The sequence below is a fragment of the Phacochoerus africanus genome, chromosome 1 (assembly GCF_016906955.1).
Source record: "Phacochoerus africanus isolate WHEZ1 chromosome 1, ROS_Pafr_v1, whole genome shotgun sequence".
NCBI lineage: Eukaryota > Metazoa > Chordata > Mammalia > Artiodactyla > Suidae > Phacochoerus > Phacochoerus africanus.
In genome coordinates, this window is record NC_062544.1 from 47,078,323 (window position 1) to 47,105,549 (window position 27,227).

At 34.5% G+C, this 27,227-nt stretch overlaps 1 protein-coding gene and 1 pseudogene across 1 annotated transcript in view; one reads left to right on the forward strand and one right to left on the reverse strand.

Annotated features, from left to right (window-relative positions):
* NDUFS4 (NADH:ubiquinone oxidoreductase subunit S4) overlaps nt 1-27,227 on the reverse strand; it is a 112,566-nt gene that overhangs the window by 45,096 nt on the left and 40,243 nt on the right. Inside the window, exon 2 of the mRNA XM_047762420.1 lies at nt 16,503-16,581. Coding sequence (XP_047618376.1) covers nt 16,503-16,581 — 79 coding nt within the window. The remainder of the gene's footprint in view (nt 1-16,502; nt 16,582-27,227) is intronic.
* On the forward strand, nt 1,037-1,636 carry LOC125137774 (transcription initiation factor IIA subunit 2-like; annotated as a pseudogene).

Sequence of the window (27,227 nt, forward strand, 5' to 3'; positions counted from 1 at the left end):
CAAAAAAAAAAAAAGATACAGCTAAAACCTCAATAGAGAGGATAAAATCAGTTTCCAAAAATGTACTCAACCCAAAATGAATACGAAAAAGATAGAGATGAGAAAACAAGAAATCAAATGGAAATTACAAGGCAGAGACTGTCAGACTAGATAAAATAAAAGCAAGAGCCAAATATATGTGCGAGGGACAAACTTTTTTTTTTAATGACCATACCTGCAGTATATGAGAGTTCCCAGGCCAGAGACTGACTGAATCTGAGCCACAGCTGCAACCTATGCCATAGCTGCAGCAACGCTGGATCCTTTAAACTCACAGCCGGCACCAGGCAGGGGATTGGACACATGCCTCTGCAGCAACCCAAGCCGCTGCAGTTGGATGCTTAACCCACTGAGCAGCAATGGGAATTCCTCAAACTTTAAATACAAGCTCAACTAATAGGTTAAAAGTAAAAGGGTAGAATAAGAGACACCATGCAAAACTAAGAATAAGAAAATGGGAGAAGTTCCGTTGTCATCGAAGCACTAGGATAAAGAGGAATGTTATGTAAGGATAGAAACATCTATTCATCAAGAACACATAACAATCTTAAATGTTCATGTATCTAATAGTAGAGCTTCAAGATAATCAAAGAAAAAAGTGATCCAACTAACAGAAGAAACATAATTTGAGATGTTAATACTTCTCTCTCAGTAACTGATTGAAGACATAAACGGAAGTATTAGTAAGGATAAAGAAAAATTGAACACTATTAAATCAACCTAAAATTTAATTGAAATTTATAGATCACCAAACCACAAAACTAAAAAATGCATTCTTTCCAAGTGTAATGAAACATTAACCAAAATAGACCGTTTATTCCGAGCCATAAAAATAAAAAAATCGATAGAAATTTCAAAATTAAAACCATAAATAAGTCTGTTGTTGACCACAATAAAGTTAAATTTGAAATAAAAAATAATGTACTTCTTCTGAGGTGTCTGCGGCGGTCTGAGAGGTGGTCCAGGGAAGTAGGTACCTCCCACTGGGCCTCTGGCCATGCCGCTTCAGTCCTCCTGGCAGCAGGAAGCAGCTTTTCCACAGGACATCAATGCAAGCCTGAATTTAAAAAGAGAATTTCTCCCTCCTAAGTCATATCAGTTGTACAGAACTACTACTGTGGGAAACAGTCTTCAGGAAAGCCTCGATGAACTTACACAGTCTCAAGAGATTACCCCACAATCTGCCCTATAAGTTCTACTTCCGTTTGATAAGGCCATAAATTCAGCCTTGGCACAGAGAGTCAGGAACAGAGTCAACTTTAGAAGCTTTCTAAATATGTACAGATTCTGCAATAATGTGTGGACTTTTATATTGAATGATGTTGAATTCAGAGAGGTGACATTAAAGTGGACAAAGTGAAAATTGTAGCCTGTGATGCTAAAAATACTGGTTCCAATACTACGGAATGAATAGGAGAAAATGGCTTTTTAATGCCATTCTCTCTTATTGTCCATCACTTTTTGAAGAGAAGCACAGAAGAGACTCTTTAAAAAAATTTATTCTAGCATTGCAGAAATGACAATTGTGCTATACTATCATAGAAACCCAGTAGAAAGAATCTTGTAACTGCACCCTCTTACATGACCTTAATTCTACAGCATGAAGAAACAGAACTTTTTTTAATGACAAATCAAATGTTGTTGCCTTTCTAAGACAATTTGTAATTAATTCATTTTAAAACTCAAAAAAAAATGTAGTTCACCAAATATATGATGAAGATACGTACTGTAGATATATTAGTGGATGATCACCTTGCATTGTAATAAGAATATAGACTAACACATAAGGTATGTAGAATATTGGAGTTCCCGTAGTGGCACAGTGGAAACGAATCCAACTAGGAACCATGAGGTTGTGGGTTCGATCCCTGGCCTCGCTCAGCAAGTTAAGGATCTGGCGTTGCCATGAGCTGTGGTGTAAGTCACAGATGCAGCTCAGATCCCACGTTGCTGTGGCTTTGGCATAGGCTGGCAGCTACAGCTTAGACCCCTAGCCTGGGAACCTCCATATGCCGCGGGTGGGGCCCTAGAAAAGACAACAACATCAACAGCAAAAAGATACATAGAATACTTCTCAGATACATTTTCTCTCTCGCTTTTTTTTTTGGCTATGCCAGTGGCATGTGAAAGTACCTGGACCAGGGATCGAACCTATGCCATAGTAGAGACAACACCAGATACTTAAACTTAACCCCCTCAGATACATTCTTTCTGTAAAAAATCCTGTTACAGAAACACATTATAAAAAATAGTAATAGCAGTATAAGTACTAATTGCTATGCAGTGACCTAATATTTTACATATATTTATGAAATAAATATATCAACCTGCATACCCACAAATTGACAGTACAATGATAGCTAAGTTCATAATGTTGATCTTCAGGAGGTACTAAGCTTTAAAGTATTTTCTAATTCAATGCTATATCTTATAAGTACTATGTATTTATTGGTTTATTGTTTTCTAATTCTTACTACAGTATTTATCTAATGGAAATAACTTATTATACTCCAGGTGTCAGAATTTGAAAGGCATCAACAGAACTAGAAAATAAATACTAGAAAAAAATACAGGCCATGAAGAGCAATATCTTTAAAATTGTATACAATTAATTAGTAAAAACCTCTCAAAAAGGTTATTAATTATTTTTAGGTATCAAAAATATTTAAAATATTAATACTAAGTAAGAAACTTGATTTAGTAATCCTACTTCAAAGAATAAATGCTAAAAGAAACATGTTATCAAAATAAGACCTTAGGGAGTCCCCTTTGTGGCTTAGTGGAAACGAACCCAACTAGCATCCATGAGGATGTGGGTTCAATCCCTGGCCTCACTCAGTGGGTTAAGGATGCAGTGTTGCCACGAGCTGTGGCATAGGTCGCAGATGAAGCTCAGATTGCTGTGACTGTGGTGTAGACCAGCAGCTGCAGCTCTGATTCAACCCCTAGCCTGGGAACTTCCATATGCTGTGGGTGCAGCCCTTAAAAAAAAAGCCAAAAAAAAAAGAGAGAAAGAAATAGAGATGTTCATTCCAGCATTGCGTATGATTATGAAACATTGTAAACAATTTGCAGTATATCCAGAGATGTTATAGTACAGTACAGCCATAAAATGGAGATTATATATCCATTTACAATCATTCTTTGAATAATTTTAAAGACAAAATCATTCACAACATAATGCAAATAAAGTAAGAAAAACAGGACATCAAACTATAAAGCATAATTTGTGTTGTATGTAAGTATGTTTGTATGTTTAAATATTCATATTAAAGAAAAGGAAATTCACCAAGACCATGACATTCAAGGGTTTTTTGGTATTTTTGGGTTTTGTTTTTTTTTTTTGCTTTTTAGGGCTGCATCTACAGCATACGGAAGTTCCTAGGCTAGGGGTCGAACTGGAGCTACATCTGCTGGCCTACACCACAGCCAGAGCAGTGTGAAATCTGAGCCACATCTGTGACCTATACCACAGCTCATGGCAACACCGGATTCCCCGGCCCACTGAACAAGGCCAGGGATCGAACCTGCATCCTCATGGATACTAGTCAGATTCGTTTCCGCTGTGCCACTATAGGAACTCCTTAAAGGTGGTTTTAATTATATGTTAATATTTCCAAATTAATGTTTCTATAATGGACATGTTTGACTATTAAAATCAGTAAAAAAAAAAAAACAAAAAACTTAATTACATAAAGTTTAATGACTAAATATAATGTTTAATAATTTGAATAAGGTCTTCAAAAACTTCTTTGGAGTAATACAGTTTGAAATTCCCACCATTAAAAATAGGTTATAGGGAGCTCCTGTTGTGGCTCAGCAGGTTATGAACCCAACTAGTATACATAAGGATGCAGGTTCGATCCCTGGCCTTGCTTAGTGGGTTTAGGATCTGGCGTTGCCATGAGCTGTGGTGTAGGTTGCAGACCCAGTTGCTGTAGCTGTGGCCTAGGCTGGGAGTTGCAGCTCCAATTCAATACCTAGCCTGGGAATTTCCATATGCCATAGGCATGCAGCCCTAAAAAGAAAAAAAAAAAAGGGTTAAAAACGACTAAAGAAATTTCTCATTGTTATGATAATTATATAGCAATACAGCCACACAACTAATTGGCGAAAACTATGTAACAGATAGTAATGTCACAGAGGATTTAGTAAAATGCCTTACACAGGCTATTAGAAAAGCTTAAGTTACATAGCAAAATTATTAAATACGAACTCTACACATACTGACACAAACAAATGAACACACTTCATAAATATAAGACCACTGTAACTGAGACCAATATCTTGCTCCTAGAGCTCAGTATCTGAATAGCAAATTAACTTAGAACAGCAGTCTTCTCAATTCAGATTCCATTAAGGATAATAGTTATAATTCCAGTTTGCTTTTCTTTTCAGACTAACTATACCAAAATGGGGGGGGGGGACTTTTATTGAATGATGAAATAAACAAGATACTGTGTTCTCCTGTTGTTTAATACAGGTATTCTCAATTACCTTTCAAAATAACTCTAAAAAGTATTTTCATTTTATAAGATGAGGACACTCACAGAGGACATGCTCAAGGTCACATAGCTAATGCTACTTCTATAAATAAGCCCATGGTCTTTCCAGTATCCCAAATTTGTCATGGTTGAAATTTTCAAGTAATATAATGTACAAGTCATGGTATATCTTCTTTCAGTTAGTAAATGTCTTCAAACATCCTGCATATTCCCAAAGGTAGAAATAAGACAATGAGAGAAAAAAAGTAATTAGAGGGTAGTAACTCCTCTCTAGATCTGATGTAGCTTTCTCATCATTCTGGAAGAAGGAGATGAAGAAAGAAGCAAAGAAAGAAGAAAAAAGGCAAAAGAAATGCAAGTGTGGAATAAAGAAGAGAGAGTAAGAACAAGGGTATTGGAAGAGACACAGAAGAGTGGAAAAAAGAAAATGATGATAGCTAAAGAAATGGCCAGAGAGTCAAAACAAGAGAGAGACAGAGGTGGATGGTGCAGAGGAGAAAGAGCCAGCCACTGCAAGGAGGGACTGAAGGCATAGGAGGAAACACAAGCAGCCAGCTACACAATCAGCAAAAGAGGAACAGAGAGTCACAAAGACAAAGGTAAAAAAGCCATACAAACAGTGGGAAAGAGACATATTCTAAGAAGCAGCGAGAAATAGGGAGAAAGGAGAGGCAGAGAGAGAAGCAGAGTCAAAGTTAGGGTGAAGACAGACAACCATCAGCCCCAGCACATGAAGCCAAGCCGAAGAAAGGTGCGATTTATTTGGAGCTTTGTCAGCACCTATCTGGTGGACAGCAGCTTAGCCAGTTTCTTATCTTCCTTTATCCTGATGACAAATCCTCATTATTTTTCCCTTTATTGTGTGGCTGAAGAGGGGCAGTATAGGAGAGCCACGAAGAGCAGAAAATTAGAGGAAGATGAATTTACTATTCCAGGTCCCAATACAATATGACCTTTATGAAAGAGCAATCTAAAATTCAGAAGATTCTTTTTTTGTCTTTTCTAGGGCCACATCTGTGGCACATGGAGGTTCCCAGGCTAGGGGTCTAATCGGAGCTGTAGCCACCAGCCTATGCCACAGCCCCAGCAACGTGAGATCCAAGCCGCCCTCTGCGACCTACACCACAGCTCACAGCAATGCCGGATCCTTAACCCACTGAGTGAGGCCAGGGATCCAACTCACAACCTCATGGTTCCTGGTCAGATTTGTTAACCACTGAGCCACGACAGAAACTCCAGAAGATTCTTTAATAATCAATAAGTTGTTATACTATATGTAACAATCTAAAATGCAAAAACAAAAAACTGGGATCCTTTTTAAAAAACAGTTGTTAAAAATTCAACCACTTGTAGAAAACTTTTATAAAAACTATAAGCTTTTCATGAATATCAAAAAAAGGCATATGAGTAAATAAAAATGGCAACAAACAACTTCCTTTGAGCTTCTTTGAAGTAACTTTTAACCGTAACAGCTAAGTAATTCTCGAGCTTTTCTGATCCATAAATCAGATTAAGTCACTTTCCTACTTTAAACCCTATAATGATTTCCCATTAAAATGAAGATAATAAATTCGAACTTGTTACCAAGGACCTAAAAGCTTACCTGATTCAGCTCCTGCCTATGTCTCTAACTGCACTTTATACCACTTTCCTTTCTTATTATGCCACAGCTATCCTTCTCTTCTTTGACTACTACTGCAATCTAGTTTACCCTTTGGGTGTTAGCTTTTTCCTCTACCCTGTATGCTCTTACCTGGGATTCTCACATAGCTGGCTTCTTCTCATTGTTTAGATCTTAATTCATATTTCATATCTTCTCAAAGTGTCTTTCCTTGATTGCCCCATAAATAATTCCTATTCTACCCAAGCCCTAGCTACTCTCTTTCCCATCACCCTGCTTGATTTTTTTCTGTAACAGTCATTCATCTATGAAAGTATCTTAATGATTTAGAAATAAAGTTGGCATATGCCTACACATGAAAATATAAGCTCTAAAGACAAAGATGCTCTTCCTTATTTACTGCTACATCCCCAGGGCCTAGAATATGGTAAATAGCAGGTGCTTAAATAACTGAATGAACAAATGAAAAAGTACAGTAATATTTTATATTACATATAAGGGATGAGTAAAAAAGTCACTTGCAGGATCTTCACAAACAGCTACAGATTGTTGTAGCTGAAAACTTCTTGCTCAAGAGGAGTTTCAGTCTCTAAACACTCTAAGCACAGCCTTATCAGCTGTGTTTGAATGTTTAATACATTATAAAGCTTACTAAACCAGGACCTTTATTTTAATTTTTTGTATGTCAAATTTCTAACTACTGAATTAGACTTACTAATTTTTCACTAATATTTTTAACTGAAAGATTTTAATTATAACAATACATACTCAGTAGTCATTGTAATAGATGTCAATTAGTGCACTAATCACATCCTCAGTTCATGAATTTAAATTAGCATGCTCAGCCCAACATTTTGGTGTATTTGTGTCCTATTTAGAAAAAGCCAAGATCATTTTTTATAACTATTTTATTGAAAGCATCAACATTTTTTAAAAAAAGAGCCATATTAACTAACAGGCAATAAACTTAAAGCTGAAACAAGTATTAAACGTGAAACAGGAAACAAAAAGCCTATTCACACATTTCTTGAAAAGTATGCCTTATAAAGAGAGTTTTGTGATGCTTAGCATGCTACATACAGTAAAGCTTCCATATCACCAACAATGTTTTAAGCGTCCTCATCTTGAAAAACACGAATGATATATGTAAGCTTATAAGGAGCATCTTGAAGAGTAAAATCAGAGCACAGACTAAGTCATATAAGGTTAGAAAACTTGAGCACAGTAACAGATCTGAAGTTCACTAGTCTCAAATTCTGAGGTCTGCATTTTCCTGTCCTTTGCTCCAATTCTATTCCCAGATATAAAGAGAAAAAAATAATTGTCACCAAAATATGTTACTCCTATTTTCTTCATTTCCTCTCACCCCTGCCTTCAATAAGAATTTACTCCTATAAGATAATGGAATGAGGCTTTCAACAAGTTTAATGTGGGTACTAGAAATTAATTCTTGAAATTATCTGAAAAGCTAGCTAATTAAAAAAGCTGTAACTCTAAAACAAAATATCCTTTCCACTACCAAAGAAATAAACAACAAAATATCACGTACATTCAAATATAGTATAAGAGCATCATGTAGCTATATACTAATCTTAATGATTAGTTTATAATATTATATTCAGTTAAATAAAATTAGACAACTAATTTCCAAGGAGATAATACAGAGCTTATTTTGAATTCATTTAAAAAGAAAAAAAAAACCAATGTATTTTTCACATATAAATTGTATAACCTCTAAAATATGACCAAAAAATCTTAATATAAAATCCAAATAAAATATTATCAATTCTACTTTATATAAGAGCCAAAGCTTCTACATAGTAACATGCAAGAATTTTAAATTCTTGAAAGCAAGTGTCAAGTACTATACACAATTTCCATACACAGCAGGTAGTAAAGCAAGAAAAGAACTGACACAGTTAAAAGAGACATACAATGGAGAACTGTTATACAGCACTAGAATACTACAGATCTATGCATTAAAGATGTTGTGGCTATTAACAGTTTAAACCTTTACTGTATTTTGCTAATTGGTACATACAACTTTAAAGCTTTTGAAAGATAAAACATTTCAGTCAGTTCAATTCTCCTGCATTGTTCAAATCTTCCAAGTAGGAACAAAGAGGAAAATAAATCTGCTTTAATTGCTGAAGAATCACAAATAATAGAGATGGCTGAATACTGTAGAGGAAAGATCTTTTATTCCTTAACAATTTTAATGCAGAAAGATCATTCTCTATTTTAAGATTCCTACTGCATATTAAAACTATTACAACATTCGTTTCCTCAGTGTTTAGTTAAGAACAAGTTTTAAATAGCTTGATAGTATGTGAAAATAACTTATTTTAATTGGAAGTATATTTTAGAACAAAGTTCTATATTTAATCAATATAATTTTATTTAAAATAACTGTATATAATAATTGATCAGTGTTAAATATGAGTTAACTGATGTTATTTTAAAACTAAAGATATGTCATTAATAAGTGCAGAAATATTTATATTTTAAATGATCAATTAAGTCTATTTAATATAATTCAGAAATTTAAAAGCATTAACATAAAACAAGCTCATTAACATTTACTCATTAACATAAAACAAGCTATTTTAATATTTGTTCTTATGTTTAGGTATATATGTCATGTAATAGAAATATTACGTGCAATTTAATAATCTTCTAAATATATATATAAGTAATCACTCACATGATTAATGCCATTATTACATAATAAATTTACTAGTAACCTGTCTCAAAAGTGTAGAAACAATATTTACCTCTAGCTATACTAAGTCTTAACATTTTCATTACTTGAATTTTTTTTATTTTTCAAAATCAATCAGTCCCCCTACCCATACACAAACCAATACTTGGAAAAAAAGGCCAATTAAAGAATGCCCAGTTCACTATAAAATTTACACTTCCAAAGTCACTAATCATTACTTCTTCCTTAAAATTTTAAGCAATAGTTTTGCTACAATCTTAAAGGCTATTCACCAAACTTTCTCAGTATTTGTGGGGTAGTGCAAAACTAACATACGGCAGTACATTATTAAAAACTATTGCTTGTTTTTAAAACCTAAAACTATACTATAAACAAATATTTATATTTAGTCAACACTTCTCTTTTTAATAGTCTCATCTAAATATAAGAATATAAATAAGGATCTGTAGAGTAAAAAACATGGAGAAACATTATTCCATATTTAAAGTCTTAAAGAAAAAAACTCTCATGCTAAACTGCCACCATAGAAGGTTCTCAAAGGCTGCTATTCTTTGATGTAAAATGAAATACTACTTAGTGAATAAAACATAAAAAACTCCTGTCTACCCTTCAAAGAGACATATCCTTTGACCCAGTGCTCCAGACTAAAGCCTTGAAATTTTTGCACAAGAATGCTGCATGAGGAAAGTCCAGACAAAACAGACACTTGAGATGCTAGAAGGCTGTATAACCCCAATTGCAGACACTACTCCTTCCAATAATCTAGCAGAGATAGCCCTGCCATACACCAAAAGAAAGTAATCTCACCAAAAGAAAACTGACCCCTTTAAAAAAAAAAAAAAAGCAAGCAGTCAAAGCAAATTAAGCCTTTAACTTAGGTTTATCTTTTAGTGCAGGCCACCTCTTAATGGCTGATTTTTAATTAAAGTCTGCAGACCTATAAAAAGTTTTCATCTATAAATGTTTAGTATTTTAGTAGGCAAAAATAATATAAAAAGCATGCTTGTACTGCAAATATAATTTTGAAAGACTAGAAAAAATCATTTTTATAAATTTTGAGCAAGTTCAAGCAATGAAAAAAATTAAAACCTATTTTAATGACAAAAAAATTTCTATTAAATAACTTGCCTTCAAACAATCTAAAACAACATTATTACCCTGTTGGCTGAATGTGTTAATAACATGTGGTTCATCAAATCGCAATTGTTTATTGCAAATATCATCAAGTAACAAAGCTTTAACTGCTATGTTATTGCTATTTTGAAGAAACTGTCAAACAGTAAAACCAAACAAAGTGGCAACATTCAAAACACGGACTCCATTAATTTTACATGCACACCTAATTTTTAAATAAAGCCGTTAATACAGACTACTTAAAAAAGTTCAAAATATTAGGATTTTATATTAATAGTGTGTATTATAATGTAGCTTTTCAAAAATAGCTTAGGAATCATAGCCATCCTTCCCCACCCCACAGATATGAGATACAGATTGATAAAGTTTCCTTTCTCATATGCATTTATGTTGAGGATGCATTCTATTTTTGTATTAAAATATTAACTATAGCAGTTGATAGTTAATATAAGCTAATTGTGAAAAATGGGATTATAAAAATGCTAAATAAAGATGATTACAAAGTAAATCAAAAATATACCTGTGTAGGTCTTATTTATGCTTTGGTTATTTTGTGGGGGAGCATCTACTCAAAACTTTAAAGAGGACTGAAATTTTAACTTCTCTCTTTTGTATAGAACATGTGAATATAAAAAGACAATGTGTTCATTGGACTTGGGTATTCATCAAATGTACTGAAAGGAGATTGGGGTGGGGTGGCATAAAGAAAAAAAAAAAAAGTTACTCTCTTAATAAAGCACAAAGGCAAAGACATTCTTCACTCAACCTCGATGGTACGGCAACTCCTGCAACAAAAAAACAAGAGCCTAGCAAACAACCATTTGTAAGCTTTTATTATCCATAGGAAGTATCACATATTTGGAAATAATACTGGTGCGACCCACAAGTTTTTTAAAAAAAACATTGTGCTTCTACAGAATTCAAAGATTATTTTAAGATGCTGTCATATACTCTTGATAGTTAACATTTTATTAGTTGCAAGAGTAAATAAAAAGGATAGTTAGTTTATATACAACAAACAAAAGAGAATAAGAATGAGTGATTAAAAATTTACCATATGCTCTGATAAAAAAATTCATTATTAGCAGTAATCCAGGAAACACTACAAATTTATTCTTTGAAGATTTGTTCTCTAATAATGTCAACATTTTATATAATTCTAAAATGAGAGAATTCTTTACACTAGAAAATGCCAACTGGATTTCCCCCCTTCTACATTCTATACCTAAAAAATATATATATACACATAAGTTTTCAATATATAACTGATGCCCAGAGTAAAACATTTTTTCTTTGTATGGTACTGACATCCATGAAACACTAAAAAATTCCTTTAATTTTTTATGTTCTATATATTAAATTCTGCCTGTCAGATGTAATTAAAAAAAAAAGGAAATTAAGCTTCACTTGGTGATATCCCTTTGAGTTATTCTAATAACAGTTAAGAAATAATAAGCAGTACATAAGATGGAAGAAGTGAAATATAACTTGAGAAAAAGGATCTGAGGTTCTAGCTCTCCACGAAACCCATATAAGGAAGAAGTATGAGAACCTAAAATTTAAGATACCTTAACTAGACAGGAAGACTAAAAGGAACAGAGGTAATCCCCACCATACCCTGCACCACAAATCTGGGAGTATCATGAGAAATTCTGGCAACAACATTCTAAATGGAATTCCAACTGGAAGGTAATCAGGATGATAAATTAACTGAAACTCATATGAAAAGAATCAAAGCCCTGGAAATGTTTAAGTCAGAAAAGGGTAGATTTAGGAGAATGATTCTCAAACATTTTGATGTCAGGACTTCTTTACATTCTTAAATATTACTGGAACCCCAATGAGATTTTGTTTATATGAGATAACACCAATAGATATTTATCATATAAGAAATTAAAATGAAGAAAAAATTATATATAAACTTAGTTTAAAATAATAAACTGATTATATACTAAACATAAATAACATTATAAAAATATATTTTCAAAAACTAAAAAAGTGAGAAGAGTAGCACTTTTGAAAATCTCTAATGTCTAGCTTAATGGAAGATAGCTGAATTCTAACATCTCTTCTTACATTCTGTTGTCTTGGTTGCATTATTTGAAGATAGTGCATCCTCACAAAGATATGTAATTAGAAAAGGGAGCATTATTTTAATAGGCTTAATATTTTCATTCTCACATTAAATCCATTGTTTGCTCTTGCACTTTAATTGAAAGTTTTACTCATGCATGATTTCATAACATTGTATGTTAGTTATATGGAAAATACTGGTTCACAGAAGTGTGAAGATCTTTCAAATGTTAACATATTTCATTACACAATATTTTAAAAGTCAGTATCTTAAAAGTCACATTCATTAATACCACTACCATTCCCACTGGAAAAGTCTTTAAGCACCAGGAAGGTGTCAAGTTCAATCAGATCAGTGGCAGAATCAAGGTCTACAAAAATTCTCATTTTCACTTGAAAGCTTCAAGTTTATCCTAGGCAACACTTCCTGGAAGTGACAGGTTTGCTTTTGAAAAAAATGTTCCATGAAAAAAAGGACTACGTTCAGTTCGCAACAGCAATTCAACCATACAAGTGCTTCTCCTTGACGCAACTGTACTTTGGTATGCAGAAGAGATTTATGCATACTTCTGTTTCACTACATGGAATATAAAAAAATGTGTGAGCAGAACTGAGATTTTTAAAAATTAATATTTTTTACCGCTTAATCAAGGATGTTAAGTGAAAGTGGCTTAAAAAAAAAACCCCTCAAATGCCAGGAAGTGAAGAATACAATTGCAGCACAGTTAGTACCACTGCCTTGATTTACACTAAGGTACTAACAGTTTTGCCACAACTGCTTTTCTAACATCAGTGCCAACGTCAACACAGTGAAAAGGGCAAATAAAGTCTTTGTATAAGTATGAAAATAGTTTGACTTTGTGGACCTCCTACAAGGGTCTTGCTCCCTCACCCCAATACCACTACTCTTTGAGAATCACTGATTTAGGACCAAAGGGCTGTTTTCAAATATACAAAAGGCTATCACATAGAAAATGGCACGCCCTAATATTACTAGGGCAAATCTTGAGCCAATGTATGTTATTTATAAAGAAGTAGATTAGTACTAAATTAAAAAACTTCTCCCTTTTAAAAAATTGAGTAATCATTTACCAATAAAATCCATTCTTTATAGTCTAGAGTTCTGTGTTTTAACAAATGAAAAACAAAAAATACAGACTCTGACCAAAAAAAATAAATAAACACCACCATCAAGATAGAGAAGAGTTACTTCAGCCCCCAAAATTTCCTAATGCCTGTATAGTTAATGCCTCCTCCCATATCCAATCCTGAAAACCACTAATCAGTTTTTTGACCCTACAGTTTTGCCTAAAGTTTTAAATAAATGGAATCATACAATATGTATGATAGCCTTTGAGTTTGGCTTCTTACTAGCATAATGCACTTGAGGTTCATCCATGTCTGTGCCTAACTGGTGAACAGAAATCCAGTGTTATAGATATACTGAAGGACAGTTAGGTTACTTCCAGTTATTGGAATTATGAGTAAAGCCATAAAAACATTTGCATGTAGGATTTTGTGTAAACATAAGATTTCATTTCACCCTGGTAAATATTTAGAAGTGAGACTACTGGATTATATAGTAAGCATGTTTAACTTGTACGAAACTCCCACATGGTTTTCCAAAATAGCTATACCATTCTGCATTCTTTTCTTTTTTTTTTCTCTTTTTGTCTTTTTTGTTGTTTGTTGTTGTTGCTATTTCTTGGGCCGCTCCTGCGGCATATGGAGGTTCCCAGGCTAGGGGTCGAATCGGAGCTGTGGCCGCCAGCCTACGCCAGAGCCACAGCAACGCAGGATCCGAGCCGCGTCTGCAACCTACACCACAGCTCACGGCAACGCCGGATCGTTACCCCACTGAGCAAGGGCAGGGACCGAACCCACAACCTCATGGTTCCTAGTCAGATTTGTTAACCACTGTGCCACGACGGGAACTCCCATTTTGCATTCTTATGAGAGTTCCAGTAGCTCTGCATCCTTGCTAACATTTGGTATAGTCAATTTTTTAAAGCCATTCAAATAAATGTACAGCGGTATCTCATTGTAGTTTTAATATGTAAATTAATAATCATTAATAATGTTAAGCATCTTCTCATGTGTTTACTTCCCATTTGAGTATTTTCTGAATGAAGTGTCTGCTTATTCTTATTAACAAATAAAACAAACTTGACTAGTATCCATGAGGACACAGGTTTGATCCCTGGCCTAGCTCAGGGAGTTAAGTATCCAGCATTGCCGTGAGCTGTGGTGTATGTAGGTCGCAGGTGCAGTTCAGTTCTGGTGTAGTTGTGGCTGTGGTGTAGGCTGGCAGCTACAGCTCCAATTTGACTCCTGGCCTGGGAACCTCCATATGCCAGAGGTGGGGCCCTTAAAAAAAAGAAAGAAAGAAAAGAGAGTAAACTTCATAACACTGGAACAAGAGGGTAGTCATTGGAAAAGTAAAATAATAGCACCTTCATTAAATAATGAACACACGGCATGTGTAAATCCTCCTCCTATCATACTTTTTTTTTTTTGTCTTTTTGCTATTTCTTGGGCCACTCTCGCGGCATATGGAGGTTCCCAGGCTAGGGGTCGAATCGGAGCTGTAGCCACCGGCCTACGCCAGAGCCACAGCAACGCTGGATCCGAGCCGCGTCTGCAACCTACACCACAGCTCACGGCAACGCCGGATCGTTAACCCACTGAGCAAGGGCAGGGACCGAACCCGCAACCTCATGGTTCCTAGTCGGATTCGTTAACCACTGCGCCACGATGGGAACTCCCTCCTATCATACATTTACTTCCTCATTTCTTTTACACTTGACTAAATAAGTAACATTTGATTAATATTTGATGCATAAGTAGATGGTAACTGGACGAAGAGACAGGGAACAGTAAAAAATTGGCAGGTACAGTTAAATGGAATCTGAATGCCCTCAACAAGAAAGAACAGCCAAGTTCCAGGCTTGGTGTGGCTGGAGCACAGAATATAACATACAAAGGTACAAGACAAACTTAGAAAGGCAGGAGGGAAATCAGGCAGGACCTCAAAGGCCACAAGAGGGTTTAATATCTACTCTTAGGTGAGTAAGAAACACTTAAAGGATTTTACACAAGAGGATGACACAACCAGCTTCCAAAAGAGACTATTCTGGTCATGCTGTGGAAAGTGAATTAGAAGAGGATTAAAATATCTTTTAGGATCAATTAAGAAATTACGAAAGCAATTTAGGTGAAAGATGATGGTAGCCTAGACAAGGATGATGCCAAGGTCAGTAGATACATCTAAGAGATAATTTAAAGATAAAACCAACCAGTTTTAAGCATAACCAGGCAATTTGGAAATTGTCTGTTTACTTATCTATTTATTTGTTTATATTACTAATGGTACAAATAGAAATTTAAGTGTGACCTATTACACTTACAGATTCAAAATTAAGTGACAAAAGACTGTACAATTTGAATGCAAGAAGTTAGTAAACACTCATATTTTTGATAATTGTAAACCAGATATAAAATGAAAGGCACATCAATACACATTTTTACTAGAAGTCTTAAAAATTTTACAAGATTTGTATTTACACTATAAGCATAAATAGCAAGTTACATCTAAAGTAACACCATACACTGAAAGATTTTATAAGTGACAATTACCAAAATTCTATCTGCTGCTGATTAACGGAACATTATTCATTTGTTGCCTGCTGTAATCTCTCATACATAATGCATAAACAGGATGTCTACATGTGTATATACACATATATACACACAGTAACAATTAACTGGTTCCAGGAGAACCCAATATACTTAATTTTAGATAGTAATGATAACTGTCTTAAAATTTAAATAGTACTGTAACTGAGAAAAAAAATCATTACAAAAATAAAAATGTTCTGATTTCTAACTTATAAAACCACAAAAAATGGAAGCCTCTTGTAATTTTAATTTCTTGATGGTATATGACAATATTTGTGTAAAATGCTTGCCACAGATTATCTTTTTGTGGATTATTTTTTCTTAAAATTTATATACAATCTAGAAAATCAAATCAAATAACTTTACCAGAAGAATCCAGAACATCATACCGAAAAATCTATTGTGCAAAAATAATCTTGGGGGTTCCCATCATGGCCCAGCGGTAACAAACCTGACCAGTACACAGATTTGATTCCTGACCTCATTGAGTTGGTTAAGGATTCAGCGTTGCTGTTGAGTTGTGGTGTACACGTTGCAGATGCAGCTCAGATCTAGCATTGCTGTGGCTGTGGTGTTGGCCAGCAGCTGTAGCTATGATTAGATCCCTACCCAGGGAATTTCCATATGCCACAGTGCAGCTCTTAAAAAAATAAAATAAAAAAAGACAAAAAAAATTGTAATAATAACCCTGAAGGCAAAATCCTACCAGCATATAGTAGAAAATTCTTACCAATTTTTCATCAACCGCTATGAGTTGTGTGTCTTGAGTTTGGTCCTGCGCCAGTCTCCATGTGGAAGTGCTCAACAACCTGCAGTGCAAGACTTTAAGTTAAAAAATGATCCATACAATGAGAAAAGAAAAGCAGACAAATCTTACATAAAGCAGCTACTTTAACAATATCGGTCTTACAAAACAAAAAAGAACAGAAAGAAAGAAGAAGAGGGCACAAAAATCCTTTTTCTCCCCAATTAGTTCTGTCTGCTGAGTTTTTGGCAGACTCACTTGACAGTTGACAACAGGCTGTATTTTATGTCAGTCTATAAGTTCTCTGTCATAGAAAGACTGCCAGTGACAAGAACTGTACTGCTCTCTGTGAATGTACAGTGGCTAGTTTGTCATTACAAGGAAAAAAATGCAAAGCTATGTCAATTCTTCTGGAACGCTGATTCCTTAACGATGGCATCAGAAAGAAAAAAAAACTGAATCATGTTCTTAATGGACTCAAGTAAAAGTTGTAGAATTTAATTACATAATGTTAACAAAAAATATTTCTTAACTCTAACTTCAAAACCAAAGTAGTTAAATAGAAAAATGATTTGTATGATCATTTTAACTAATGTGATTGTTTTAGTCCTATATCCCATTCACAGAACTGAAGAAAGTCTGATTGTTAAAACAGAAACATTAAGTCAGGAATAAAATGGATACAGAATCCTAGGTCTTTGTATCATTACAGTCCCACCTTCACCCCAAAGAAACTACCTAAAGCTCAGACTTTGTATTTCATATACACATTGTAGCTTACACTAATGAATGTCAGAGCAATTAATTGTTGTACCAATTTACCATTTTAGAGTTTTCCAAAATATTAAGCTATCCTACGTAGATTTCTCCTTTGAAAGTAAGCTAATATATACAATTGACTCAAGTTTCCAAACCAAATGAATATATAGTATTCAATTCTCTTAAGGAAATATAATCAGCATCATAATTTTGGTACAACATAATGACCAACAATTGTGCAAAACTTTATGCCAAACGTTCAGCTTTCAATAGTTACAATGTTCAGAAATATATCCACACAAAATTCATCTACATGAAAATTATTTTATTTTTGCTTTTTAGGGCCACACTTGCGGCATATGGAAGTTCCCAGGCTAGGGGGTTGAATCAGAGCTGCAGCTGCCCTGCCTACGCCATAGCCATAGCAACATGGGATCTGAGCTGCGTCTGCAACCTACACCACAGCTCACGGCAACCCCGGATCCTTAACCCACTGCGCAAGGCCAGGGACTGAACCTGTATCTTCATAGATACTAGTCAGGTTCATTACTGCTAAGCCACAACGGGAACTCCAACATGGAAATTATTTTAAATGATTTATACAAACAGTTAAAATAATTGAAAGCAGGCACTCAAAGAGATATTTGTACACCAATGTCCATAACAGTATTATTAGCAATAACCAAAAACAAAAATTGTCAAGATAGTAATAATCACACTTTATTGAATCATGTATCATAATATTAGGAAGTACATGTGGGAACGACTAACATGTAATGATTAGTAAGTAAATGGTTATTTTACTTTGCTATTTAGCACGCATTTTTCAGAAACTTAGAAATTCTATTTGCCTCATGAGCTTGCCTTTCATCTAACCATTTGTTTGGTTAATTGACCCATTTACACTTCCAGGTTTCTTAAGTTTCAAGCTTAATTCTGAGCCCAAAGAATAAACTATGAGGGGTGTGACTCTTATTATCATTATTAGAGCATACAAACGATCTAGTCTATTTAGCTTTTTTGTATAAGTGTCCTGGAAATGGACACTAAGAGATCTTATTTCTAACTCTGGTTTTACTACTTACTATTGTGTCTATGAGCAAATCACTTAGCTTCTTTGCATTTCAATTTCATTTTTGTAAAATAAGGACTTCTTGCACTAATTTTTTCTAGTTGATGCATCTAATTCTAATAAATGGAACTGATTATAGTTGTAGTTTGTTTTAATAATCCCCTATGAAAATATTAGGTAAGAACTACTCAACTTACAATCTGTTTTTCTTTAAAAATTTAAGGAGTGTCAACTTTCAAAAGCATATATATACACATTTGTTTATCCATTCATCTGATGATAAACATTTTGGTTGCTTCTGCTAGATACATTCACACACAGGTTTTTGTGAGGACCTAAGTTTGCAACTCTTTGGGTAAATACCTAGAAATACAATTGCTGGATTAAATGGATTAAATGTAATAATACATATATTTCTTCTTTGGTGAGATGTATGTTCAGATCACTTGCCTGTTTTAAAATTGAATTTTGGAGTTCGTGTTGTGGCACAGTGGCTTAAGAATCTGACTGAAGTGGCTCATGTCACTGTGAAAGTGCAGGTTCAATCCCCAGGTTAAAGGATCCAGCGTGGCCACAGCTGCAGCTCAGATTCAATTCCTAGCCCAGGAACTGCCAGATGCCACAGGTGTAGCCATAAAAAGAAAAAATAAATAAATAAATAAAATTGAATTTTGTCTCCTTATTGTTGAATTTTGAGTTCTTTGTATATTGCAGATAAAAGTTATTTATCAGACATATGTTTCATAAATATTTTCTCCCACTCTGTGCTTGTCTTTTCATTCTTTATGGGTCTTTCACAGAGCAGAAGCTTTTAATTTTAATGAAGTATATAACTCATCTGTTTCATGGATTATGCTTTTGGTCTTGTATCTAAAATCTATCTCAGCACCAGACCACGGTCACAGAGACTTTTATGTTATATTCCAGAAGTTTGATAGCTTTGCTTCTTACATTTAGATCTGTGATCCCTTTTAATATTTCTGAAAGATGTAAGGTCAGTGTGCAGATTCATTTTATTTATTTTCTTGCATGTGGCTATGTTCTAGCTCCACTTATTAAAAAGAGTCTCTTTTTTCCAATGAGTTGCCTTTGCTCCTTCCTCAAAGATCAGTTATTTATATTTGAGCAGTCTATTTCTGTGCTATCAATCCTATCCATTGATCTGTTTGTTCTTTTGCCAAATCCCCACTGTCTTGACTACTAGAGCTGTGTACTAAATCTTGAAGTCAGTTACCATCAGTCCTCTGATTTGTTATTTTTCTTTACTATTATAAACAATGAACATTTTGGGTCTTTCACCTTCCAACACAAAAGCAGTTTAATATCTACAAAGTAGCTTGCTGGAGTTCTGATTGTGACTGTGCTAAGTCTGCAGCTCAAGCTGGAAATAATGATATCCTAACAATATTGAGTCTTCCTAACCATGTAGCTTTATTAAGATCTTCTTTGTTTCTGTCGTCAGAGTATTGTGGTTTTCTTCATCGACATCTTGAAAATATTGTTTTTAATACTTCAAAACATAGTCTTCCAAAAGTCTTAATGGTGAGGAGATAAAAGGAAGCCATTTGCACTGGAAAACAGTATCTGAGTAAGAACCACATTATTGACTCCGAGTACTAACACTATTCTCCCTTTGAAGCAAATTAACTTTATCAACTAAGAATAGTAAAATTCCCATATCATTATGGCAGTTTGAAAACATGATTCCCAATTTCTCTGACACGCCTCCATTAAGGACTGGAGGTCTATGTTCCCTATTCCTAGAATCTAAGCCCTGTGACTCCTTGATCAATGTAATGTAATACAGAAGTGAGGCTAAATGTGTTTCCAGGCTCAGGCCTTAAAAAACTAGCAGTTTCTTTTTGTTGTTGTTGTTGTTGTTGCTATTTCTTGGGCCTCTCCCGTGGCATATGGAGGTTCCCAGGCTAGGGGTCGAATCGGAGCTGTAGTCACTGGCCTATGCCAGAGCCACAGCAATGCAGGATCCGAGCCGCGTCTGCAACCTACACCACAGCTCACGGCAACGCCGGATCGTGAACCCACTGAGCAAGGGCAGGGACCGAACCCGCAACCTCATGGTTCCTAGTCGGATTCGTTAACCACTGCACCATGACAGGAACTCCTCTTTTTTTTTTTTTTTTTTTTTAGCAGTTTCTATTTCCTGTTTCTTCGAACATTGTTTCTGGGGATATTCATGCATGGAACCCAGCCACCATGTTATGAGGAAGTCCTACCTGCCACACAAAGACCTATGTAAAGAGATTTCAATAGCCAACACAACTTTGTTAGCCATGTGAGTAAGTTATTAGACAGGAATCCTCTACCCCAGGTAGAGCCATACCAACAGATACCATATGGAGCAGAGAAATGCTTCCCTGCCAAACCCTGGCCAAGTTCCATATTTATTTTATAAATAAAACAAATGATCATTGTTGTTTTCAGCAACTGAGTATTAGGAAAGTTTCTGTTCAACTATAGATAACAAAGATGTCACTAAAAATAACTGAATATAGTTTTATAAACATTAAAATTGAACAGTAACTTCCAGGGACCAGAAATGACCTGCTAGACTTCTAGACAAAGTACAATTTCTAATCCTATAGAAACTATTTAAAGAATCAAATAATCCTCAATCTTCTGATTAAAACCAACTATGTTGTCATGTGACTACAAAACCCAAATTCACATTAAATCAAAGTTGTTCAGTTAAATACGGAAACATAAAAAAAAAAACCCTAGAGTTCTAACAGAAATAATAATGTATCCATATACTTTATGCCACAATAATTATCTCAGACCTAAAATATGTGGACATTTGTTAATCACCTTCTAGTTGGTGATCTTAAAGCCTTTCAAGATTTTGAATCAATAGAGAAAATTTAAACTGTTTTCACCATACTATACTCACTAGACAGAAGCAAGAAAGAACTAATTGTTAACAGGGAAAAAAAAAAGGTGAGAGGTCAAGAGACCACTTTAATATTCTGGGAAAATACATGGAGTAAAAGGAAAGGCAAAGATCCTATAAATGCTTTGGTTAAATTCAGTGAGAATAACAGTGAAGACAGTTTATAGCCTATTCACAAATATATTATTTAATTCTAATTCAGATTTATTGCAATAATTTCTAATCTTTATCTGTAATACTGAATATTATCTTAAAATGTTCAACTGGTTAGGTCAGAAAAAAATTAAAATATCCTGCTCATAGATATCTTTCCCACTCTTCTGAACCAGGTAGAACTTGTAGCAGGAACTAACAGCAGTTGTGCTCCTGGACACAACTCAAGCCAAAGCCTTAAACTAATCCTTTGAGAGTCATCCAACAGACTAAGGAAAGACTTTTGCAAGAGGGATGAGGGTAATTATCCTCACATACCAGATTTGGAACGAAACTGAAGAGTAATAAGAAGGAGAATGTGGGCAAGGTTTCAGATGGTGATAACAAAGAAATTGGAGGGCATGATGGAAAATGTAAAGTAAAGGAGAAAGAAATATGCCCAAGTTTGTAATAACAGGATAGCAAAATAAATAAATATGAGGTTAAAATAGTAGGAATAATAAATATAGATGTCACGGTGATTATAGTAATTATATTGCAAAACACAACAAATATATAAAGTTCATATTTAGAAAGGTCATATTACTGAACTTTACTGGCCACTACAAGAATAACTCTATAGCTTTGGAATGCCTCAAAGGAAGGAACTGAGTTGCTGTACTTTGACATGACTTGTAAATAACTGGAAGCTAATTTGCCATAAAGATGTCAGTTATTAATCTACAAATTAAGTATAATAATTCTCTTAGAACTTTTATAAAATTAGATGATTCTCATCAGGAAGAAAAAAATTGACAAAAATAACCAAGAAATTGTGAAAAACAACTACAGGTATATCTCAGAGATGTTACAGGTTCAGTTTCAGACCACTGCAATAAAGACATTTTTTTGTTTCCCAGAGCATATAACAGTTGTATTTATACTCTAGTCTATTAAGTATGCAATAGCATTGTATCTTTTTTAAAAAGTACATACCTTAATTTTAACTTTATTGCTAAAAAAATGCTAATAATCACCTGAGCCTTCAACAAATCATATCTTTTTGTAATAGTAAATAAAAGGCTTACTGATCATTGTAAAAATGTAATAATAATGAGAGAATTTGAAATATTTTGAGAATAACCAAATTTGAAACAAAGACACAGAGTGAGCAAATGCTACTGAAATGTAGTATCTGCAAAGCACAATAAGTGAAGAACAATAAAATGAGGTATGCCTGGAGTTCCCAATGTGGCACAGTGGAAACAAATCTGACTAGTATCCACAAGGATGTGGGTTGAATCTCTCAGTGGGTTGGGGAATCCAGCGTTGCCATGAGCTGTGGTGTAGGTCAGAGATGCAGCTTGGATCCCGCATTGCTGTGGCTGTGGCTAGGTCAGCAGTTACAACTCCAATTTGACCTCCTGTAGCCTGGAAACTTCTATACACTGCAGGTGTGACCCTAAAAAACAAAAAAAAAAAAAAGAAGAAAAGAAAAGAATAAAATGAGGTATGTTTGTATAAGGCAGAACCTGTCTTGCCAAATAATATGCTATAGTAATTAAAATATCATGGTATTAGTGCAAGCGCAGACACATAGATCAAATAGTTCTGGTCACAGTACAAAAACAAATTATGTAGATCTGTAAATTTATTACACAATAAAAGCGCAATTTCAAATCAGTAGTGAAAAGCTACAATATTCAATAAATGATACAATTGGCCATCCCTTCATGGAAGAAAAATGTACAAATCCTCTTAAAAAATAGTTATATACTGACATATTCCAGATGGATTAACACATACACACACATTGTGTTGTGTGCATAAGTTACTGGGATAAAACATAAAAGATTTTTAATTAAGATGCGATATCCACAAACTGAAAGAAAAATAACTTCTGAACAATGGAAAAAGGACTGCAACTAAATTACAATAAAGGAAATATCAGAGATAATAAGATATAATACACAGACTAATATCTAGAATAAATAAAGAATTCTTAGGAATCAAGATAAAAATCACCCCCAAAAAACAAAGGAGTAAAGCATAAGATTTGAACATAGAAGAATTAATACCAACTACACTGTTAATCACTTTTAACTGAAAATAGTCTAAATACACCAACTGGAGAAGAAAATGTGTCAGAATAAATGAATAAAAAACCCAAGATTCAACTATATGTTTCTTGAAAGACACCCATTTCAAATAAAGACAGAGACAGATTAAAAGTAAAGAGATGGAGAAAGATATACCATGTTAACAGCAATCAAATCCTACTGCAGTAGGAGTTCCTATCATGATGCAGTGGAAATGAATCTGACTAGGAACCACAAGGTTGCAGGTTCAATCCCTGGCCTCGCTCAGTGAGTTAAGGATCTGGCATTGCCATGAGCTGTGGTGTAGGCCACAGATGCAGCTCAGATCTGGTGTTACTGTTGCCATGGCTGTGGCGTAGGCCGGCAGCTGTAGCTCTGATTGGACCCTTAGCCTGGTAACCTCCATATGCCACAAGTAAGGCCCTAAATGGCAAAAAAAAAAAAAAAAAAAAAAATCTTACTGCAGTAGCTATATTAATCTCAAAGCATATTTCGGAATAAGGAAAATTATCAGGAATAAAGAGGGGTAATATGTCATAATAAAGGGGTCAGTTCTCTAAGAAAAACATTAATAATCCTGAAGGTATATATGCCAAACAAGAGCATGTCAAAACATATGAGACAAAGACTGAGAGAACTGCAAGAAGAAATAAAGAAATCCACCTGTATAGTTGGAGATGTCAATACTCTTTTAATAGTAATTGACAGAGCAACTATGCAGAATGTAAGGACATAGATGAACTGAACAGTCCCATCAATCAACTGAATTTAAATGAGATTTATGGAATGCTTCATCCAGTAACAGCAGAATATACATTCTCAACTTCACATGGAACCTTCACCAAGATAGATCACATTCTGGGCCATAAAAAATACCTTAACAATTTTTTAAAAATATAAATCACGCTATGTATGCTCTAGTTTCATTCCAACAATGGAATGAAACTAGAAATCAGTACCAGAAAATTGTAAAATCTCTATCTATAACTGACCTTTGAACCACATGGGTTTGAATTGTGTGGGTCCATTTAAACACAGATTTTTTTCAATAAATACATATATGTATTTTAAATGTATTTTCTTTATGATTTCCCTAAAAACATTTTTTTCTCTACCTTACTTTATTGTAAAAATATAGTCTATAACACATACAATATATAAAATATCTGTTAACTGACAATTTCTGTTATCAGTAAGGCTTCCAGTCAATAGCTGGCAATTTGTAATTGTTTAGGGGGAGTCAAAGTTACACATAAATTTTCAAATAAGCACTCCTAACCCCCTAACAAGGGGTGGGGGGGTTCATGTTTATGAACATCATCATAAAGGGGTCAATTCTCTAAGAAAAATATTAATAATCCTGACAAGAGCATGTCAAAATATATGAGACACTCTTAACCTCCTAACAAGGCGGGGGGGGGGGGAGTTCAAGGTTCAATCATATTTGAAGATTAAACACACTTCTAAATAACTTAGAGATCAAAGAGGAATTCTCAAGAGAAAATTTAAAATATTTTGAACTAAATGAAAATAAAAACACATCCTTTCAAATTTTGTGGGATACAGCAAATGCAGCTTTTAAAAATTTATAGCATTGAATGCATATATTTGGGAAAAAAAAAAAAAGCTAATTCAATAATCTAAGTTTCCACCATAGGGAATTACAAGCAAGCAAAGAAAAGCAAAGAAAAATTAATAAAGCAAGCAAAGAAAAATTAATAAAAATTACAGCAAACAAAAAAAAATCAGTAAAATTATAAATAGGAAATTAATAAAGAAATCAACAAAACGAGAAACTTTTCTTTGAAAAAAATCAGTAGAACTGATAAATCTCTAGCCAGGGTAGCCAAGAAAAAAGAGAGAAGATACATGTAGTAGGAGCTGAAGGGAAGGCAACATGTAGCATCGGTTCCGTAACAATGTAACATAACCTGAATCCATGGGCAGAGGAGTATCTACAACTGTCCACTCAGAAATTACAGAATGTATGTTACATAAAGGGGACAAAGGGACCAAAGTGTAAAAGAAAAAAATAACAGAGGATATATAAGACAGTGCCCTGCTGCATTAGGGGCTCAGCCTTTGGATATGAATCCACTGAGCCAGTGTTGGCACAAATAAACGCTGCTTCCTGGCAAAAAGGCCTCAGTGTCCTGTCTCCTTGTAGGTAAGTCCTACAACACACAAATTGTCAATCTCAAAAACAAAAGAGCTATCATAACTATTGATTCTATGGACATTAAAAAGACAATAAAGATAATAAAGAAATATTATAAGCAACTCTATGCGTACAAATAAGATAACGTAGATGAAATGGAGAAATGATATTAATGCTCTACAACCTCTTCCAAAAAGTAGAAGCAAGAGAATATGTCCTAACTTATTCTATGAGTCTAGCATTACCTTACTGCCAAAACCAGGTTAAGGACATTTAAAAAAAGAAAAACTACAGACCAATATCTCTTATGAACATAGATGCAAAAATCCTCAACAAAATATTAGCAAATCAAATCCAACAATGTTTTAAAAACTTAATACACCAAATAGGATTTATTCTAGGTATGCAAGGCTGATTCAGTAACCAGAAAATCAACTAATATAACCCAGCACATCAACAAGATTTATAAAAAAAAAAAAAAAATCACACTGGAGTTCCCATTGTGGTGCAGTGGAAACGAATCACACTAGTATCCATAAGGATGCAGGTTTGATCCCTGGCCTTGCTCAGTGGGGCGGGGATCCAGCATTGCCATGAGCTGTGGTGTAGGTCGTAGACACAGCAAGGATCCCACATTGCTGTGGCTGTGGCAAAGGCTGGCAGCGATCCAACCCCTAGCCTGGGAACTTCCATTTGCTGCAGGTGCAGCCCTAAAAAGCAAATAAATGAATAAATGAAAAATCACATGATGATACTGTCACATAAAAGGTAACTGAAAAAATTGGACACCCATTCATCCTAAAAACTCTCAGAAAACCAGGAATAGAAAGTAACTTCTACAATTAGATAAAAAACATATACATAAAATTTACAACTAACACATTCAATGATGGGTAACTAAACACCTCCCCAAGACTGGGAAAAAAGGCAAGAATATCCCCCCTTGATATCAGCTCTATGCAACACTGTACTGGAAGTTCTAGCTAATTAGACAAGAAAATTAAAAGTATGTATATTCAGAAGGAGGATATAAAACTGTCCTAGTGTGCAGAGGACATCATTGTCCATAAAGAAAAATCCCAAAGAATGGACAAGAAATCATCTGGAACTAAAAAGTAACTATAACAGCAATTGGCAGGATACAATGTTAATGTATGTCAATTGCTTTTCTATGTAACCAGCAAAAAAAAAAAAAAAAACAAAAAAACAAAAAAACCTGGGATTTAATATAAAAAAAATACTATCATTTACATTAGCACCAAAAAATAACCAATATCAGAGTTCCTGTCATGGCTCGGTGGTTAACGAATTCAACTAAGAACCATGAGGTTGCAGGTTCGATCCCTGGCCTTCCTCAGTGGGTTAAGGATCCGGCGTTGCCATGAGCTGTGGTGTAGGTCGCAGATGCTGCTCAGATCCAGCGTTGCTGTGGCTGTGGCGTAGGCCTGCGGCTACAGCTCTGATTCAACCCCTACCCTGGGAACTTTCATATGCTGCGGCAGCTGCCCAAGAAATGGCAAAAAATAAAAATAAAAAAATTACCAATATTTAGGGGTAAGTCTAATGAAACATCTTTATGAAG